This window comes from Sycon ciliatum, chromosome 6 (assembly GCF_964019385.1).
Source record: "Sycon ciliatum chromosome 6, ocSycCili1.1, whole genome shotgun sequence".
Taxonomy (NCBI): Eukaryota; Metazoa; Porifera; class Calcarea; order Leucosolenida; family Sycettidae; genus Sycon; species Sycon ciliatum.
In genome coordinates, this window is record NC_088648.1 from 4,490,639 (window position 1) to 4,512,426 (window position 21,788).

The 21,788-nt window shown below is 50.2% G+C and overlaps 2 protein-coding genes across 2 annotated transcripts in view; one reads left to right on the forward strand and one right to left on the reverse strand.

The window, feature by feature from the left end:
• Positions 1–4,668: 4,668 nt before the first annotated feature.
• LOC135819207 (transcription factor E4F1-like) lies at positions 4,669–15,639 on the reverse strand. Its single transcript, XM_065332370.1, has 9 exons — positions 15,506–15,639; positions 13,460–13,614; positions 12,407–12,598; positions 10,664–10,972; positions 10,122–10,310; positions 8,988–9,894; positions 8,378–8,676; positions 8,023–8,169; positions 4,669–7,687 (listed from the first exon to the last, which is right to left on the reverse strand). Exons 2-9 carry the CDS (start codon positions 13,596–13,598, stop codon positions 7,182–7,184), a joined length of 2,688 nt encoding a protein of 895 aa, XP_065188442.1. The 5' UTR covers positions 13,599–13,614; positions 15,506–15,639; the 3' UTR covers positions 4,669–7,181.
• Positions 15,640–15,920: 281 nt separating this feature from the next.
• LOC135819208 (zinc finger protein 287-like) overlaps positions 15,921–21,788 on the forward strand; it is a 12,684-nt gene continuing 6,816 nt past the window's right edge. The window contains exons 1-3 of the mRNA XM_065332371.1: positions 15,921–16,422; positions 17,462–17,604; positions 19,908–20,800. Of these exons, the coding sequence (XP_065188443.1) occupies positions 17,472–17,604; positions 19,908–20,800 (1,026 nt within the window). The 5' untranslated portion in view covers positions 15,921–16,422; positions 17,462–17,471. The remainder of the gene's footprint in view (positions 16,423–17,461; positions 17,605–19,907; positions 20,801–21,788) is intronic.

The following is a 21,788-nucleotide window of genomic DNA, read 5'->3' on the forward strand; positions in this document are numbered from 1 at the left end:
TGCGCCCTACTAGATGGGGAATTGTATGCAAAATGTCACTAAAAGCGCCATTTCGTTCTTATAAAAGCACGGATGACCGCGATTGGCCGATATGTTGTAGTCTTTTGGACGCTGAGTCGACTGGTTTTGGTCCGAAAAGGCTGCGATGCAGCGTTCCTCCTTTATTCCCAATCGAACATGGTTCAACAAGTGGTCACGTGCTCCTGGGTGCCCAAATCACCTGGTCACCACGCCAGCAGGCGACAACTTTCACACCAAGGTTCAACTCGAGTGACAGGACTGCACCCAAAAAAGGTCAAACAGGCTAGTAAGTAGTTAGTTAGTTGTACCCTGCAGGCACGGTAACCAGCTGACTGGTGTACGCAGGAGCACGTGACCACTTGTTCAACCATGTTCGATTGGGAATAAAGGAGGAACGCTGCATCGCAGCCTTTTCGGACCAAAACCAGTCGACTCAGCGTCCAAAAGACTACAACATATGGGCCAATCGCGGTCATCCGTGCTTTTATAAGAACGAAATGACGCTTTTAGTGACATTTTGCATACAAATCCCCATCTAGTAGGGCGCAGTCACCCAGTTTCGGTGGAAGTGCGCGAGTTCGATTGGGATTCAAGTAGGAAGGGAGCGTCTCAGCTTTCTCGGACCAAGACCATTCGACTCAGCACCCCGAAGAATACAACTGGTGAAATTTTAGTAGCGTGTCGTATTTTTCTGAGAGGTAGCTAAGCGGTCGACGCGGTAGATTTACTAGCTACGCTGTCCTGGTTTATACAGTAAGCCCTGTCAAGGCGACCACCTGTCCCAGAAGGCCAATACAATCAGACCATGGCATACTGAGCCACTTAAACGGCCCTGGATAAGGAGACCACCCGAAAAAAGGGACACGGCTGAAGTAGTTGCATGCCTTGCGCGGTTGGCTAAACCCGTCTTGAGAGGTTTCACTGCTATGACATGTACTGTATGTACCGGTGTGTACATGTAAAGAACTCTTCCTCTCCTCTCTTCCATGCGCTCTCACAGCCGACTCACTGCTACCCTCGGTAGCCATTACACACACCAACAGCCATACAAGGAAGGGTTGCAGGTAGATACTGAAATTCCTCCTGACAGCTGTTTCGCCTTGACAAGGCTCATCAGAGAAGGTGATATTGAATAGGATGATATCAGGTGGAGATGGTCCGATTTATACTACAAAACATGGGCGCAAGATTACGGGCAGAGTGTGAGAATGATAAGTTACAATTCTCCAGCAACACAGTACCAGGGGTCAAGTTCAAAGTTCCAAGAAAATGGCAGGTGAGAAATCCAATCACAAGCTGCTAACCTCTCCAGCAACCTCTCCAGTGTGTACATGTATGATTGTAGTCTGTCTATGATTTAGTATCCTACAGTAACCATGGTAACAGAGAACAACAAGGGGCAATCAAGGCTGCTGCCGGTTGTGTTGTTTGTCACTACTTAAAAGGTTGTTGTTCTGTATTACCTCCGGTGAATAGTACTTGTAGAATAGACAAAATAATTCCTCAATGGTGGAGTGCAAACATAGGACGAGTTGTCCTCGGACCTTCGCTCTATCACCGGGAGACTTGCGTAGCAGGAAACTATGCCCATGTACGTCACCCTGCACGTGTGAGGAGTGACAAATTATGAGGATGACCACAGTACCAAGAGCTATAAGAGTAGTATCGAGAGTATTATAACCCCCCCCCCCAGGGGTTATAATTTAGAAAAGCGATCCTGTCAGCTTTTCTATTATTGTACTCTTGGTCTTACATGTATCAAGACGGAACATGACCCCCTGTTATGATGCTCTTGGTGTTAGCGGCGGTATGTGGCCGATATGATCAAGAGGGCGGTGGCGCCTGTTACCTCCATACGGACCGTGTCCATCTCTGGCCAACTCAATTCCAAAGAACTTTCCAGAAGGGCCGCGCGAAGGTATTATTGAGTACAGGAACATTCCGCATAGCCCATACTACATACATGTACATGTACAGTACAAATCCGTTGATCCCCGAGCTGCAGAGAATGCTCAATGTCAGAGACAGAGCTTAGTACATAGCAGACTCAGCGGAGGACGTTCAGATTGGTTGTAACTCTGAGTTTCATGCCGCTAGGCAATCATCAGACAACTGATACTCGGGTCTACTCAACAGTATGCTTATAAACACATAGGGCCACAAGCATAAACAAATTTAGCGCTAAATCTGGTGTGAGGTATGGGGAGAAAGCTGGCGCGGGCCAAGGCGCGACAGTGGAAGTGCCAGGAGGGTGGCGGGCAACAGGCAGGTGTGAGCATGAAAGCGCGGAAGCTGGAGAAGATCGTGGCTGCTGTGCGTCGCCAAACGGCCGTGAACCTATGGAGGAGCAACATATCAGTGATCGATTGGTTCAAGGAGATACCCGACAAACAGCGCCACACGTTCCTATGCTTTGACGTGGTAGAATTCTACCCGTCAATTGGTGAGCAGCTCCTCCGTCAGGCCTTATCGTTCGCGGAGCAATTCACCACGATCGAGCCGCGTGAAATGGACATCATCTTTCACGCCCGGAAATCGCTCCTATTCCACGATGGCCGCCCCTGGATGAAGGACACGGGCGACATGTTTGACGTAACAATGGCGGGGAAGTATCGATGGCGCCGAGACGTGCGAACTTGTGGGCGCCTTTCTTCTCAACCAGCTCTCAAGCCTCGTCGATAGATCCGCTATCGGCCTCTACAGAGACGATGGACTGGCCGCCCTCAAGGACACCAGCCTACAGGCTGCAGACCGCCTCAGAAAAAAGCTGACGGAAATCTTCAAGCGCTTCGACCTAAAAATTACCATCGAAGCGAACTTGAAGGTGGTGGATTTCCTGGATGTCACCATGAACCTGGACACCGGGAAATTTCAACCCTTCCGAAAGCCAAATGACAACCCGCTCTACGTCAGCAAGCAGTCCAACCACCCGCCTGGGATCACCAACAACATCCCTGCTGCTGTCAACAAGCGCCTTTCCGCTATATCGAGCGACGCGGAGGCATTCAACCATGCAGCCCCCGTGTACCAGACCGCATTAAAGGCCAGTGGATACACCGAAGTGCTGAGCTTTCAGCCCGAGGCACATGAGCACAGGGGCAGGAAGAATCGCAGCCGGAAGGTCATTATTATGGTTCAACCCTCCCTACAGTACTCCAAAAACGTTAGCACAAACGTCGCTGGTAGGTTCCTGAGCCTTGTCTCCAGGCACTTCCCGAAAACATACAAGCTCGGGAAGATTTTCAACCGTAACACTCTGAAAGTGAGCTACAGTTCCATGTCCAACATGGGAGCGGTCATCAGCAGCCACAACAAGAGCAACCTGCGAGAGCCAGAACAAACCAAGGCATGCAACTGTAGAATCAAGGAATCCTGCCCGCTGCGCGGAGACGGAGAGTGCCAGACGAAAGAGATTGTGTATGAGGCCACTGCAGAATCTACCAGCAAGATTTACATCGGCCTATCACACCTTTCAAAGCCCGTCACGCCAACCACCCGACCTCCATGCGTCATGAAAAATACAAAAACAGCACGGAGCTCGGAAAACACGTATGGGAGCTGAAGAGCGAGGGAAAGCCCATTACATGGATGGTGCGGGAGAAGAGCCGATCATACAGATGTGAGTAAAAAAATGCAATCTATGTACCGCGGAAAAATTCCACATCCTGACTACACCCGAGAAGCTCCTACTCAACAAGCGGTCTGAGATGGTCTCGAAATGCAGGCATGAGAATAAGTTCCGCCTCGCAAATTTCACATCTATCAAATGAACTGACCAAGTACTGTACTGCACTTTGCCTGAGCACCCATTATTATAACACAATCCCTTGGCCTGTTGTTGGCGATGCCACTCTGCTCACGCCTGCCCGTCACCAAACGACCCCCTACTTGTAGCGATCTCACTGGCCCATTGCCCGCCATCCTCCTGGCACCTCCACCAATCTGCTGTATACACTGCCTCCCCATCGCCTCTTTCCGCGCTTTCATGCTCACACCTGCCTGTTGCCCGCCACTTCCACAGTCGACATGTCGCGCCTTGGCCCGCGCCAGCTTTCTCCCCATACCTCACACCAGTCCAGATTTAGCGCTAAATTTGTTTATGCTTGTGTAGTTGTGGCCCTATGTGTTTGTAAGCATACTGTTGTGTAACCCGAGTATCAGTTGTCTGATGATTGCCTAGCGGCATGAAACTCAGAGTTACAACCAACCTGAACGTCCACCGCTGAGTCTGCTATGTACATGTACGGTATGTATTGTCTTGAACTATATTGTATGCTGTTTTGATTAGCCATCCACTTCCTGGTTGCTACCTCCACCCTACATGTATACGGCCTCCCATTATAATGGAACTCCCCTCAATTTAGACTACTGGTATGTCTTTGGGAAATCCTCAAATTATAATAATAAAAAAGGGAAAGGTGCCCCCCCCCCCTCCATATCCTTACGCAATGTTACAAAGCAGATAGGGAGTAAAATGCTGGACAGAGTTCAGGGTGTCTGACGACTTTTTAATTAAAAATGGATAACGAATCTCCACATCCAATGGGAACAACACAAACTAAACATTATTCTCAGACGTGAAGCATGCACACGCGCACACACACCATGTACCATGCATACGCCCGTCGCAAGAGGAGCAAGCAAATCTGCTAATGCACTTACAGATTTTCTCTTATAGCAACGATAAGACCTGAATGAGACTGTCTCACACACATGCACTCACACTCACCCACCAACCCACACATACGCACATGCCTGCACCATGAGGAGGGCAGTGATAAGAAAGCCGAAAGACTCACGAATCACACACCGGTTCTCAGCGACACTCCATCTCTTCAAAAGTTCTGGAGGCCTTTCCATTAGTCTCCAGGAAATTAAAAAAAAGAAAAAGAAAGACAGGTACGAGTACAGTAACGGTTCTCAGCGACACTCCTCATTCCGGAGGCCTCCGAGTGGATCCACTAGTCTCAAGGAAATTAAAAAAGAAGAAGAAACAAGACAGTAGGCTACAAGGTCATGTTCAGCCAGCACAAAGGAGTTTTGTTTGCACGAAGGTGTGCCCCAGCGGGTAATCGTCCATTCGCGACTGGGTACATGTTGCTATTTACACTGAACTACGCAACAGTTTGCCAAGCAAGGCACACAACATAACCGAAACAAAAAAGAAACAAAAACAAGAGGGCATTGACGAGAACACAGCGCGCCTAAGTCTTAGAAGCAACAACACGAGATAAGAAGGCATGGACGGTTACAGGACAAAAGCACCTGAGAAACCATGCACGAGTCAGCCACCAAACAAACACTGCAAGGAGACGCGAGAATGGCAGCAGCAACAGGGCAACTGGGCGGCTGAGTCCAAACATACGGCAATGAACGAACTGTCGCTACATGATCACTACTGTAGTTCTGTACAAATTCTGGTCACAAACCCAGAGCGGGAATACGAAATCATCTGAAGGATACAAACGGTAATAAGAACGAACCACCGAGTCGGCTTCTCCCGGCATGCATATCTACTAGGAGCCTGACAGCCACGTGCCTGTCACTGTACAACGGTAGCTCAGCACCAAACAACAGTTCTGTACAAACTCCGACTACAACTTAGTACAAGCCCAAAGCGGGAATAAGATATCATCTGAAGGATTCTCCTGGCCTGTTCATCTACTAGGAGAAAAGGCTACAAGCGTACAACGCTTGCTGTACAAGGGTGGCTCAGCACCGAGCAAAGGTTCTGTACAAACTGTGGTCACAAACCCAGGGCGGGAATACAAAAATCATCTGAAGGACACAATGCACTTTAAGAATACTCGAGACCAACCAGACGGATTCTCCCGGCTGTTCATCTAGTGGGAGAGAAGGCTTGCAGCTGTACAAAGATGGCTCCACACCAAAAAGAAAATTCTGTACAAACTGTGGTCACACAGCCAGAGCAGGAATACAACAATCATCTGAATGTTACAAAGTACTAAGAACAGACCACCCAGTTGAATTCTCCTGGCATTTTCATCTACTGGCAGAAAAAGGTTACATACCTCTAACTGTACCAGGATGGCTCAGCACTAAACAAAATGTTTGTATAGATTCCGACTACAAACCCAGAGCTGGAATACAAAAATCATCTGAAGGATACAAAGTACTGAGAACGGACTAGATAGTCGAATTCTCCCCGCGCGTATCTACACGTACTGAGAGAGAAGCCATAGCCACAACCAGGTGGCTCGGCACCACACTAAAGCAGCGTGGTAGAGGCTAGAATCGGAAAGGATAGCAGCTAGGACGTGTGTAGGTGCACGGCGAAGACTAACGTTCCACCTTCAGGCACACGCAGTTCGGTGAGCGGTTGAGTGGCTTCGGATGACAAGAAGGCACGTACACACACGCGCACCATCGCTGGCTTTAACAAACGTACAGCACAGCCATGGTTCATCACCACAGCTCAAGGACACCATTGATAAACGACCATGACAGTGAGCACTGGCCAAAAACTCATTTTATGCTCATATCCTACGCTGACTGATGGCTGCAAGGTTGTGCCGCCTGCCACGGAGAGAGGCGACAAAGTCATGTGTCACAGTCCGCAAACCGCATCACCGAGTGATGCAATACGTCACAATGTATCCGCCCACCACGCTCAGAGCGATGCACTGCTTCGCAATCCACCTGCGACAGCACGCGGTGAAGAGAAGCTATGTAGGCAGCTGTTGTGGAGAAACCGTCAGAGGATGGTTACAGCAACCGGGACACGGATACGGGACTCGTGAGCGGATGCGGAGGTGGAACTGGACTTGTGAGTGGATACGGGGGCGGGGCGGTTTGGAAGCACTCCCGTCATGAAAGACCACACACCCTGGCCCGGGGGGAGATGCTTAACACGCGAATGTCAACGCCTCAATTTTCTTCTTTTGTTTCTCTTCTTCAATGCTCCGACACAAGGAGCGCCAATAGGGCCACGGCCACAGACGGATTAGCTGCGAACAGCATACTGTTAACCGTGTGAGAGGTTGCAGCTGACGTGGAATCAGCCAGTGAGAGTGGTGAAAGCCTCTTGCAGGATCTCGACGTCAACACAGAAGCAATCAAAGGCCGATTGCCGAGGAAAGTAAACGGTTGACAGCACAGCGTACTAGTATTCTGGCCCAGGATGCATGCGTGTGTCCTGCTCATGTATCAGTCACAGTGATAATCACCTCTTCAGCTGCACCGTCGGGCGAGAGATGTCCCAGGTGTTGATGCGTGCTCATGCCACCGAGATGGTCAACGTGGATGATGCGCTCCTCGCCGATCGTCCGCAGATGATCCGAGTGCACAATCTCGGCGAGCGCGTCCGTCGTGCCCAGCTCAATGCCAACAGACTGGGGAAGAGTGACGGCGGCCATGCCAGATACGTCGATGTCGTCATGGCAGCCGTCCACCCCGGCCACCGGCGTGACCAGGACGCTGGGATCGGGCGTGACGAACGTCAGGTCCCCGCCGCCGCTGACGCCGCCGGCGGATTGGTGCACAATGGGCAGCAGATGTGGCATGCTGGCGGCCACGTTGGCGCGTAGCGATGCTGTTGTCATGACGCCCGACGAGGACACGGCGGTGGTGTTGATGATGGAGGAAAGCAGCTGCACGGCGGCCTGTTCCTGCTCCGAACTAGTGCCGCTCATTAGACGTGCGAGCACTGCATAGGGACACAGGAACACAGGGAGAGGGAGAGAGGGAGAGAGAAAAAGGGAGAGGGAGAGAGGGAGAGGGAGAAAGAGAGAGAGAGTGAGTGAGAGAAAGAATAAGAACAAGGACAAAAAGAGTGTAGAAAATGAAAAGTCTACACGGAGTCTGACATCTTTTAGTGACTTCATAAACAAGGCATGGGCAGGGCAGCACACAGACACATTGCATCGCATTCAGGCACTTGTGGGAAGTCTGAAAGATAGATAGATAGATAGAGATAGAGAGAGAAAGAGACGTGGCCTGTGCACGCACATACACCCCTGCACCCACACGTGCATAACATACCAGGCGACGGAGGCTGTAACGAACTACCACCATCATGACCCAGAACAGCCGATGCCGTCGACATGGTGATACCAGAGCTATCGGCCACAGCAGCCGACAGAGCCTCTGCCTGCTCACCCGTCAGCCCGTTGGTCAGGATCTTGCTGTCTGTAAATGAGAACAGGAGACCAGGACAAGACAGTTGAGGTGGACACTTCACAAAGCGTCACAAAGCCAATCAGCACATTAGTGAACATAATGTCAATGCTACACACACACACACACACACACACACACACACACACACACACACACACACACACACACACACACACACACACACACACACACACACACACACACACAAGAAACATACCTGCAGATGCAGCAGCAGCCGCCGCTGCAGCTGCCGCCGCCTCTTGCGCATCGACAATGTGCCTGTCGTTGTGTTTACAGAGGCTGCTCTCATCCATAAAGACCTTCTTGCAAATGCTACACTTGTACGTCTTACCAGCCTGCAAGTGGCAAGCATAACGGTGAGCGTTCAGGTGCGAGAACAGTCGGAAGTATTTGGAGCAGACCTCGCAGGCGAAAGGCCGCACGCTGGGCATGTGAGACTTTTGGTGGCGGCGTAGGTGACCGAGGCGTGCAAAGCACTTCAGGCACTGGGAACATCTGTGCATGCACGGGGAAGCAAAATGACACACACGCACACACACAATATATATAAGTTATCGGTGATGAGGAAGATTGCCAAATGCCAACGGCGCAAGCACAGCTATAATGGGTATGGAAAGGTGTGGCAAGCCTGGACACAGTGTTGCCACCTGGCATCCGACAATGTCACATACAACAGTTACATGTATAGTCCTTTCAACACACGCACACACGTATGCACACACACAATCAAGCACGCACACACACACGCACACCCACACACACACACACACCCATCCACTGGTCCGGGAAAAGCGTCCGCGTCCTACCTGAATGGTTTGTCGTCCCTGCCTACATGCAAGACCTTGGCGTGCTTGACCAGATCGCTCATCTTGGTGAATGCCTCGTTGCAACACGTGCACACCAGATCGTCAATAGTGTCCGTAACAAGGTCGACCATGGATACGTCCAGACTCGCTGCCGCTGTACTCGTGGCTAGAGAAAGACCGCTGCCGTCCGCTGCCAGAGACAAGGCGGAACTGCTGACGGCACTAAGCTCCGCTGCCACGCCATCCATGCTATCCATGGACACTGCTGAGGAGCCCAAGACCAGTGAGCTAGCGTCCAGTGACGCACCGGTTATGTCCAGGTCGAGCGTGTTGCTAGTGGATGACGTGGTTGTGACCGTGGTGGCACCCTGCTGCTCGGGGCACAGCGCTTCCTCCGTGATTCGTATCGTGCTGTGCGGCACGCCCAGAGACTGCGGGTCCACGCTGACGATGATGTCGTCGCTGTCGCAATCACCGTTTTCCACACCAACACCACCGCCGACAGCTGCTGCATCACTCATACTGGGGATGCTGGAGACGTGGTGCGGAGAGTCCAACGCCGACGTGACGATAGGCTTCAGGTCAGTGCCCAGCGCCCTACGGACGTTGGCGGCCGCCATGTTCTCGTTGGCAAGCTCCTGTGCTAGCATCTCCTCCTCCCTGTCGCTACAGTCCATGGTCTCATCTTCATCCAGCAGATCCCCAGAGCCGCTCAGCAGATCGTCGGTGATGAGGGTGACGGCCGTTCCGCCTTCCTCCAGTTCTGCCTCTTCTCGGGCCATCTCGGTCAGGGCGTTCTCGTCAAACGGCAGCAGCTCGCCGTCCTCCAGCTCTGTGCCACGCAGCCGGCGAGTGCCGGAGCGAGTGCGTGGCGCGACCGGCAGGATGGGCGCCCGCCGAGCACCGTCTACATATACACAAGCACAAAAACACAGCACACATACGGAAAAATGAAGAGCGTGTACCACTACAGGAGAGAGAGAGAGAAAGAGAGAGAGAGAGAGAGAGAGAGAGAGAGAGAGAGAGCACAGAACACACAGCAACAGAAGGCTAAAAAACAAAAACAAGCTGTGAAGCAGAAAGAGGAACAGGACATGCCACTCTATAAACAAGAGCTGAGAAAAGGAGGTGTACCTGGACCAACGGTGCCCTGTGCATGTCGCCTTCTGTGTCGCCTGAGCCCGGAGGAATCAGCAAATGCTCGATCACACTCGGAACACTGGTACGGACGTTCACCCGTGTGTGTGTACCGATGGCCGACCAGATGACTGAGTCGTCGAAATGCCTTGCCACACTCGCACACATGCGGTTTGGTTGATGGGTCTGGGCACAAAACGCAGCAGTAGCGACAGCAGCAGCAGTAATGACACACACACACACACACACACACGCACAGACACACACACACGCACAGACACACACATGACGTATCCAGTCCGTGACCGTGACCCTGTGTATGATGTTAAAAAAATGCACGATACCCAAGTTGACCTGGTCTCTAATAATGACACATGGTCCTTTACTGCAAAGACCGTCTAACGAGGTTGTTGCATTTAAAAAAAATATGTAGCACAAGGCTAAACCAAATTTCGACTACAGTCATTCATGAAAAGATGATTATTTTTTATTCTCAATGGAAGCTTGAGAATATAATTGAGGTCGTCATGATCTCTCACCTGTGTGAGTGTGTCGATGTCGCCCGAGTGCCGAAGACGAGGCGAACGCCTTGTCGCACTGTCCACAGACGTACGGCCGAGCACCGGTGTGCGTGTTCCTGTGCGACGACAGGTGGCTGCTCTGGCGGAAGCTCTTGTCACACATGTCGCACTGGAACGGCCGCTCGCCGCTGTGGATCAGGCGGTGGCGTGACAGGTGGCTCTTGCGTAAGAAGCGCTGCCCGCAAGTTTCACACACGAACTGTGGCTCGCCAACCGTAGTCGGCTTGGCTTCGGCGCCGTCGCTTGCACACATGACGGATGACGCACCTGGCCAGCGCACAGTGCACACACAAGAGAGATAGTGCACACACACACACACACACACACACACACACACACACACACACACACACACACACACACACACACACACACACACACACACACACACACAAGAGAGAGATAGTGCACACACAAGAGAAATAGGCGTGCAGTACACATTTGTCCTAGTCTCTGTACCATTGTCATTCATTATTCCTTTCGAACTGGGTATGTGAACATAGTAAAAAAAGAAAAAGAAAAAAAGGACAGTGACACACACACACATGCACACAATGCCACTATACACGCACACACTCACATACCCAGACCAAGAGTACATAACCCCCCAGAGTGTGCAACTCCCACATACCCTGTTGTCCCGACAGAATTTCAAGTTGACGTCATTATTTATGACGCAATGCTCCTTGCAGCAGTGATTTACAACATGTGTACGGGTGTCAACGCATCACACGTTTTTCTTTGCAATAATTTGTACAGGATCGATCGGCTTCGGTCAACCACAGGTTCCGGATTCGTCTGATAATCCGTGTACAGTGCGCATTGCATCATCAAAATGACGTCAACTTGAAATTCTGTCGGGACAGCACCCATAGTGGAGTTGCACACTCTGGGGGGTTATGTACTCTTGCCCAGACCCGTACCCACACACAGAAGCACAGTAAAGGCATGCTCTGCAACTACAATAGCATATATAGCACGAGCAGCATGTGCCATTACCGGTGTTCTAGTACTGTCACTTAGCAACAGGGACGGGTCAGACTGCAGCAACAACGAAATAATCCTGCGATTATAATCCGAATCTCCATAGTGCCAGTAAATTGTCACCACAGCGGCAAAGTCAGGGTTGAAACTGCTGGTGAAAAGCAAGACTGGGCTTAGCGTTGCCGCTCTAAACGGTAGCTTGACACGGATACACCATGGATTGGCCGCTGATACTCACTGGGTTGTCATCTCGAGATCAAAGTGCTGAGCATCCACTGACAAGAAGAAATCTCAAAGGAATGGTGGCAAGGATTGTACTGAACGGGTTGGGGGTGCGCTCTGACTCATTCGCTCACTTTTTGTAGTCTGATCGCGACTAAGCACAGTAAAACCTGTAACTAAAGACCACCGTGACTAGCGACCAGCCTGGTACTACAGACCACCGTGACTAGCGACCACCCTGGTACTACAGACCACTTCGCCAGGCACGGATGGTCTCACATTCATACCGGCATATGGTTGTGCGATGCAAACCTCTAACTAAGGACCACCTGCCACTAAAGACCGCTTTCTCTGGCCCCAACGCGTGGCCGTTAGTCACAGGTTTTACTCTACTGCAGTCACGTCAATCCTGAATGATTTTTTTCACGTCATGCAGTGGGAATTTTTTTGCAGTCTGACCAAGCCCCAAGGAAGACCTGTACAATGAGTCCCCACCTTCCTGGCTGACGCACACCACCATGGCCACGGCAACGTTGAGCGCCTGCTGAAGCGCTTCATTGGCAACGGGGTCGTCCGTCGACGTCGTGATCACCTGCTCTAGGGCGCCCTCCTGCACGGCGTGGTCCTCGACTGTGGCCGTCTCGATGATGGCACCGGCTTCAGGCGGCTGCATGGCATTGTGACCGCCTGCGTGCAAACACACAAGACACAACACAAGAAATGAGAAATTTTAGTGATTTTAACTGATTTTATATTCACAGGTTTGAGGGAAAGACGGTGGTGATATTTTACCTTCAAACTTGAATTTTTTTCATTTTCAACTCCCTCACTGTACTATTTTTTTTGTACTTGAGGATCTGGTTGTTGCAAACTCGGGCTGATCAGGAAATGAGAATGATGATTCAACAAATACTTCACTGCACTGCAGCTGTAGAAAAGATCGATGGCAGTACAGACACATGTGCACAAGTGTGGTAATGGCTTCAGAGTCGCCAAAGTTTGATATGGTGTGCTGTCTGAGGGCCATCATCTAGGCACGAACCTTCTAGTACAGGGGAAGAGTGGAATGCACATCTTCACTCTTCTACTGCTGTAGATCATGGCATATGTGTGACAACTACTTCTCAACTGTAGCTATAGCATCTTCACAACTCAGAATCCTTGGTGCATGAGGAGAGCGAGGAGAGAGTGTGTGTGCGAAAGAGAGAGAGAGAGAGAGAGAGAGAGAGAGAGAGAGAGAGAGAGAGAGAGAGAGAGAGAGAGAGAGAGAGAGAGAGAGAGAGAGAGAGAGAGAGAGAGAGAGAGAGAGAGAGAGAGAGAGAGAGAGAGAGAGAGAGAGAGAGAGAGAGAGAGAGAGAGAGAGAGAGAGAGAGAGAGAGAGAGAGAGAGAGAGAGAGAGAGAGAGAGAGAGAGAGAGAGAGAGAGAGAGAGAGAGAGTACACACACACACACACACACACACACACACACACACACACACACACACACACACACACACACGCACGCACACACACACACACGCAAAACATCACCAGTGACAACACATACCATCCATCAGTCCATGTGGCAAAACGGTCAGCGCCTCTGCAGCCTGATTGACTTCGGCAACTGCTGCTGCTGCTGCTGCAGCCGCCACCTCTTGGTCAGCAGTGGCAGCCGCATGGGCGTGCAATAGCCAGTCACTCATTGTCACGACCGCAACTCTGCACAGTGCGTGTAGAATTAGGAACGCATGTCCATGTACACACCAACATGCACACACACATCCACACACACACATACATGCACACACATGTCCATACGAAAGCGTAAGAAGGCCAGCACACTGTATGGGCAAATCACCGTCGGAAGAGTTTTTTTATCGCCCTGAAATAAACATTGTTCGTTCCGTACTCGGACCCCCCTCTCCGAAATAAGCGCAGCTTGCTATGCTGGACGACGTAAATTACATACTATAGTACATGGACATGAACAGTGTCGGTCGCCTTGCCATTTTGGCTCATGCGACTTTGTTCGTTTTGCGTCATGCGTACGGAAACGCGCAGAAATGAAAATTCCAACAGGTTGTATGTCCATGTCCCTGTTTGAACCCATACCAAATTGATCCTTTATAGCGAACAGTTATGTGTCCCCGTCTACTCTGCAGTGACGCGGTATTCATGCACTCCGAAATGTATTTTTTTAGAAACGCCTGTTAGACGTCTCTAAGTAAATCTGTCCCCACAGAATAACGCGGACAAAATCCTAAAATTATGCGCATAATCATGCGGGCGAAAACAGGCCATTATGCGTCAAATATGCGGGATTATGCGGCAAATACGCGGGTTAATGCGGCCATTATCAATTTATGCACGAGTTATTTGTCACTGGTACAACTTTAGCGTGCAGTCTCATGCAAGAATACAACTTTGTCGTACAAACTCATGAACCCATACGACTTTGTAGTGCATTTTCAACAGCATGCACTATTTTCTTGTACATTCTCCTGAATAACGCGGGATTTATGCGTAATCTCACGAAAACGCGGATGATAACCAATAACGCGGAAAATTCCGCGTCCGCGGAATCGCGGTATCCTGTGGGGACAGGTAAATACATGTATTTACGGACGGGCCATTAAGGCCGATTCATACTTCGCGTACGGGAAACGCGTTGCGTTGCGAAAAAGTTGATCTGAGCTCAACTATTTCGCGTACGGGAAAGCCATCGCGACGGTCACGAGATGACTTTCCCGTACGCGAGATGAAGTATGAATCGGCCTTTAGAGTGCAATCACGTGTACTATAATTATGCAAAGCCGGGTAGATCTACACTGCATTCGCCTATCTTTGGTCACTTGGAATGCCGAATGAAAGTAATTAATTATAGCCAAAAGAAAGCTCCAAAACGAAAATTTCTATTTCAGTGATCTGAAACTCTCTCACTCTCCCTGATGTTTCTTTCGAGGTCGGATGAATAATAATTATTTTGAACACGAACAAAGTCGACAGTAGAGCGACAGTCGAGCCGTAGACCATGGCATTCAGAGTGGTAAACACACGCGATATCTAAGGACGCTACGCAGTCAAAGGGCAATTCTAGCTGGCTATCGCGAAAAATTCATCTTGTATCGATAAAAGTGCCCGACATGGAAGTCGTACTGATAACCAATGCACGATGCCTCACATACAACAATAATAATACTTTTGCAATCCTTCTCACTACCATCCTATACAGTCATGTACATACAGGTACTCATCAATGCGGCACAAAAACGACAGGGAACGAGCATGGGAAGAAGACGAGTCTGGGAAAGAGAGCTCCAAGCGCGAGCCCTACGCCAAGGCACAAGGGCAAAACTACCTCGTGCCCGACCGGTGATTTCACAAAAACTGCAGTCATCCCCGAGGCGGAGGCAACATCTGGTCGACTCTTTTCGGATTCTCCAATGGCCTTTCTTCACCCGCTTATGTAAAGTTTGAGTTGACAGAGTGACTGCCCATGACTTCTCCTCTCGCATGGTGTCGTTAGGTCCGCCATTGCTCACTCGATCAAAGTTCATGAACATGGTCACGGTACAAACTGGTAGGATTTCGTTCTGAAAAATTCACGTACCTGTCAGTTGAAAATATTGGGCCTTTACGATCCTGGCTTGATCCTCAGCAAAGAATTCTTGCCCAGAAGAGTTACATTGCACACCACCGACCTCCAGCAGTGGAGAGGAAACGGGCCCCGAAAGATGCAGGAAAAGTTTCTTTCCACTTCGCCGTCGACGGCAGCTTCGCGTGTCTTTCTTTTTTGGATGTTACACGTGCACCGGTATTTGCCTTGATTGGTTTTTGCACAGCTTTCCCTTGCGAATCTTCCAGAACTATCGGTTTCTTCGCGGATTTAGGCAAGGTTTTCTCATTTGCATTCGATATCGAGATATGCTTCGTAAAACTAAATAAAACGCAAAAATAAAATGGCGACGACCTGAATGTTTTTTACGTCTACTCGAGATTTTCGTGGCGAATGGATTATGTTGGTTTGGGTTTGCCGTTTGGGCTAGCATGCCGCAGATGCATGCTGTGACTTCACTCTCATGCTTGACCTGGATAGTGGTCTGCATGATGACTTGATGAGCACAGAACAGCATCGACTACATGTATCTCGTAAAACATTGCAGTTTGCGACGTCGTCTTTGTCAATCAGAAGGTCGATCGTTCGTCGTGGGTGTCCGTGGTTGTATTGGATTAAAAAAAAAAGAGCTCTTATGAGTGCTATAGAGTCATTATTGGCCGGCTCCTTGAAGCTCCAAAGTAAAGGACCCCTGCTTAGCGTTGGACGTCATCAATTTAACCTAGCTGTCAGCAATTTCAAGAACTTTTTTCTAGTGTGACAGAAATCAGCAGTGAAAGTGTTAGATGCACTGTTCTTCATCGTCCACAACGTCTGAGCCATCTTTCCGAAGTTGTTCTCTAGTACGTGTTGGTCTTTGGATCAGGCACCATCACCTGTCAGGTTTCCACCCTGTCCTGGAAGAGTCGTTGGTACGTCAATGTCATCTTTCCTGCACTTGTCTTGAACTCTGGGGCATATCAAGCTTGTTGTTGTATGGTGCTACACTCTTTCTCTCTGTGCTTCTGTATCTCTCTTTCTCTCTGTCTGTATCTCTCTGTGTCTCTGTCTCTTTGTCTCTCTCTACCTGTCTCTCTGTGTCTGTGTCTCTGTGTCTGTGTCTCTGTGTCTGTGTCTCTGTGTCTGTCTCTCTGTCTCTGTCTGCCTCTCTATGTGTGTGTGTGTGTGTGTGTGTGTGTGTGTGTGTGTGTGTGTGTGTGTGTGTGTGTGTGTGTGTGTGTGTGTGTGTGTGTATGTGTGTGTGTGTGTCTCTCTCTATCTATCTATCTATCTATCTATCTATCTATCTGTCTATGTCTCTGTCTCTCTGTCTGTCTGTTTCTCTGTCTGTTTCTCTGTCTCTCTATCTCCATCGCACACCCACCCCCACCCACGCATGCGCACACACACACACCAGGTCCGTCGCACCGACTTTGGAGGTGGGGCGGCCATGGAAGGGGTGCGGGGGCCCTCCCCCAGGAAAAATTCCAAAATTGAAGCCAATTGCAAACATTTCCGGGCATTTGGTGCCATTTCAGTGTAACTACAATGAAAGACTTTTTGATTCTGCAACAAACCAAGAAGACGCTATGATCGGGGACAAACATTACCCTCCCCCGGGGATAAATTTCAAAAATTGAAGCCAATTGCAAGCATTTCCAGGCATTTGGTGCCATTTCAGTATAACTACAATGAAAGACCTTTTGATTCTGCAACAAACCACGTTCGGGGACAAGGATTTGCCACGTCTGCACTGAGCTGCGAACATGTCGCGCTTTGTTGCAGTGTGCTTAAAAAAAACGGCCAAAAAAGTGGGGCGGCCTCAGCCGCCCCGGCTGTGACGGCTTTGCACACACACACACACACACACACACACACACACACACACACACACACACACACACACCTACGCTGTGAGGTCGTTTTTGTTATTCTATGTATTCGTTGTCTTTCTTTCTCCTGTGTGACTAGCTGCTAGGGGATGGCAACGCTCGGGGGCAGGACCCACATTGCCAGTAATTGTGCCGGTGGTAGTAGTTCGCGTTCTGGAGCCAGGTACAACATGTTCCCAGAAATTAATCCTATAGTACGTTCGGGCCCCGTGGCTTCATCCGGTAAGTGGACTGCCGAACGTATATACATATAAACATATAATTATCATACAGTGGTCCCGAAACTTCCTAAGCTGGTTGTGTTTCTCAACGCAATTGTATAGCCGGTGGTAACGCGGACGTGCAAACTTTACTTTACAGTGGTCCCTCTATAATCCGGCACCATTTGTGCCACGGAAAATCTGCTGGATTAGCCAATCTGATTTTCTGCTAGAACGTGCATGAAGAGGACATTTTGGCGACTGAAAATTGTGCTGGATTAGAGAGGGACGACTGTACCCTGGGGGACACGCTCCGGTCACTACATCTTTGACCGTACCACTCTTTGCCCCTGGTACATGGAGACTGTGAAGTAATAATAAAAAGGCACTGATTTGAACGGTGTCACCCTGAAGATAGGCCATGCCCGACAATTTGGCGAGTTCTTTATTTCGAAGTGACGTGTGCAGCGAAGAGACCGTATTTGGAAAGTTCGAGTTGAGGTACTACACCCCCTCATGTAGTACCCTAATGCACTGATTTGGGCTCCAAATTTCAAAAATATTTCAGAGGAGCCACCCCAACCCCACAAGTAAGTACTTGTAGTTGAGGTGGCTGACCGTACCACTGTAAAATACCTTCCAACGCCCCTGCTATCTGCCAACCATTGCAAACCTAAGATCGGGACGATGACATACAGAACCTAGGTATGACAATGTATACAAATGTAGCTGCGAGGCAAGCGACAAATGCACTTCCGGGTGCCTATTACCACCCTCGATATCAGGACGGTCCCGGGCAAATCGTGATGGTCGGCAGGTATGACATATCCAATCACCGGTTTGCGTACTGTAAGTCTACAATTTTTTTGGCGCATATAAATTTCGGCTTCCCAGGGCTAAAACACGTTTCGGCCGCATTTAAATTTCGGCCTGTACTGCTGCTGCCTGTATACACTGTCACACTGAACCTTGCAAACCAGAATTTCGGCCGCAACAACTTTTCTGCTGGAAATGCCCCGGCTGAAAATAGCCGAAAGTAAAGTAAATATTTGCTGAATATTTGTTGACCTGCAGTATACAGTAGTTCCTTTGAAACCCGGCACCATTTGTGCTTCGGAAGGTCTGCTGGACTAAGGCTGACGCTGGATTAACAAATCTGATTTGTGCATGAAGAGGACATTTTGGCGACTGAAAATTGTCCTCATTGCCGCATGCGCCCATCGTCACGTCTTGCCCCTGGTCGCGAGAATGCGTGTCTCCTTCTTGGAAGTTACCCACTTTCAGGTTGCTGTGTGGCGTCGGTACTGCTCTCAAAAGGCTGCGGGCGAAATCGGAGTGCCTTAAACAGCGCTTAGACTTAGAATGCTGGTAACTTTGTACATTGGCACACTCGCAAGTATAGAGAGGTTTTACATCGTTGTCGTGTGAGTAAATTTGTGCAGAAAGTGATCATGGAGTGTGGACAGTAGAACCGACATGGGTGACATCATGTGACCCATAGATGCAGGGTTTGTGTGGAGTTGGGACCAACATGGCTGTTCCGTATGGTGAATATGTGACCCGTAGATGCAGGGTTTGTGTGGAGTTGGGACCAACATGGCTGTTCCGTATGGCGATCATGTAGCGCTGGCTGGCGCACTGTCACATTCACGTGTGTGTGTGTGTGTATGCTAAGTGGCACACCAGCTACCGGTGTACATATATAAGGGCCCTTGCACACTACATAGAAAACCGCTTGTTTGCTGAGTTCCTGTAAAGTTGTCATGTCATCATGTGGCGAAAACCTAAAAGGTAGCACAAACGTTTTCAGGAGAACTCGGATGGGTGTAGAAGGTTACATTTTTGCTTTTATGCGATCCTGCGCTGCCAGATAGCAACAGCGCATACGCAGCGTATGCTCAAGTTGGTTGTGTTGTACATGAGCATAGTATGCAAAGGCACTGAGCGTTTGTAATAATAGTTCTTGGTTTTGTTGTTGCATGTGTGGGTCTTTTGTTGTTGTTTGAAATCTGTATCTCACGATTTGTTGTTGTTGTTGTTGCTGCTGCTGCTGCTGCTTCTGTTGTTGATGCTGCTGCTGCTGCTGCTGCTGCTGCTGCTGCTGCTGTTGTTGTTGTTGTTGTTGTTGTTGTTGTTGATGCTGCTGCTGCTGCTTCTGTTGTTGATGCTGCTGCTGCTGCTGCTGCTGTTGTTGTTGTTGTTGATGCTGCTGCTGCTGCTGCTGCTGCTGCTGCTGCTGCTGTTGTTGTTGTTGTTGTTGTTGTTGTTGTTGTTGGTATGCATGTGCATGTGGATGTTGACGGTGGTGCACTGTTTTCCGTGCAGGATCGCCGACAAGCGCCTCTAGCACGGAGATGGAGCCGGATTCCCGGCGCCTGTCCGTGGCCCGGCCGTTGGAGCGTGCCTTGTCTTCGTACGGCTCGCTGCAGAGCTATCAGCTTCACCACGACATTCCGCTGCTGTCTTCGTCGGCATCGTCGACCCTGAGCGCCGCCGCGGAGTCGGTGGGAGCGGCCAGAACGACGCTGACGTGCACTGCCGACCTAGCGGGTGACTCGCTATCCGCCTCGCTAGCCTCCGGCTCGATACCGGGTATTAACGGAGAGGAGAACGGATTCGACAGTGTCTGGGAGACCGGGCAGGTGTTCATGGGCAATCGCATCGACATCGCTGGCGAAGCGGAGGTGTCGAACGGCGCCTTCCAGGACCCCGAGTTGGATGTCGTGTTAGAGAGTAGCCAGCCGCCGGCGGATCTCTCCGGCCTGTCCCAAGTCGTGTACAATATCGACCACGCTGTGGCGGCGAATGCCGAGGTGCTGGAGGATACCGCTATGCAATCTGCTACCGCGCCTGGCTGTATGCAAGACGACTACATCGAAGAAGAGGAAGAGGAAGACGAGCCGGCTCTCGACGACGACGTTGACAATCACGGCGAGGACCTGAGCGACGATGACTTAACCGACGACTTGTCAGACGACGAGGACGACGATGATATGGATGTTGACGACGTTGACGACGACGAGGAAGACGGCAGTGGCAGGCTTGAACGTGACGACCGCGCCTGTGCGTTACTGTATAGCAACAGCAGTAGCAGCAGTAGCGTTGGTACTCGTAGTGCCCGAGCCCAATCTCAGCAGACTGGCGGCTCGCCGCTGCTAGCGTCATCCGGCCAGGATGATGCAGAGCAGGGAGTCGGCCGTGAGGAGATCGTTGGACCGGTGAGTAACCTCAATGTGTTGCTTTTTGTCAGTGGCCGGGGCCAAGATTGGGGAGTCATGTTTGGATAGCTGGGCTTACCGTAAACTACTGTTGATCCGTCCCCAGTCAGTTTTCTACCTATGAAGTGACGTCAGTGTATATATACGTATGCCGGACTAATGTCGATTCACTCGATTGTTCAGCTTTTCAATACACTCAAGAAAGGGAGTTCGTCCAGTGTTAAATCTCGTCCATGGATAATAAGAGTGTATTGAAGTGCTGGGCTGCTATTCAAGCCAGGTGATTCTTGGTTGTCAATAATAATTTTGTTTAACCTCAACACAGGCGTGCATGCATATGCCGGTGGTCCAGGTTGAAAGCCATGCAGAACTGAATTCGAAACCTAGGGTACAGCAGGTGCTGTGCATGTCAAATTCAGAGAAGGCAACACGATCGTCTATGCTGCTCCGCAAAACGTGGTCCATCGCCTGCTCTGAAAGCCGAGACCACCAGTCGGTCTAGATCCTCCGCATGGTGCTGAAGCCACGCTCCACTTTCGCATTGCTGCCTGGAAACACCACCACCACCAGCAGCTCGATCACATGGCAGAGGTTTGCGAATCTCTCCCGGGCCGGTGGTGTGTGAGGAGCAGCTGCCAGACGTTATCCAAGTGCCGAAGAGACTCTTTCAAGTAGGCCTTGAATGCTACCCACCTGCTGCTGACTGAGCTGATCGACACTTTGTTGTTTTCCAGCAGCGGTTTGAACTTCACAACCGCTGCCGTGAGGTCAGCAGCACCAAACTCGTCAAGGTCAGCACTATCCACAGGCCAGGAGCGGCTATCCAAGAGAGAAAGTGTCCTTCATGGCATCTTCCTTCTCCAGATCCTCAAACGCCACTTCACTTGATAATTTCTTGTTTGCGGAACGGAGCTCCTTCAGCTCGCTCTCTACTTTTGTCATTTTCGTTTCAACCGCAGCGGTTTTGCGGTTAGCCAGCCACACAGTT

Bases quoted from the DNA above. Each gene is read 5' to 3' on its own strand.
- LOC135819207 (XM_065332370.1), bottom strand. From the start codon at position 13,598: ATGAGTGACTGGCTATTGCACGCCCATGCGGCTGCCACTGCTGACCAA. The intron at 10,973-12,406 runs GTGGGGACTCAT...TGCGCTGGCCAG, and splicing joins GGTGTGCGTCAGCCAGGAAG to GTGCGTCATCCGTCATGTGT. The intron at 7,688-8,022 runs GTATGTTATGCA...GTCCCTATGCAG, and splicing joins GTTACAGCCTCCGTCGCCTG to TGCTCGCACGTCTAATGAGC.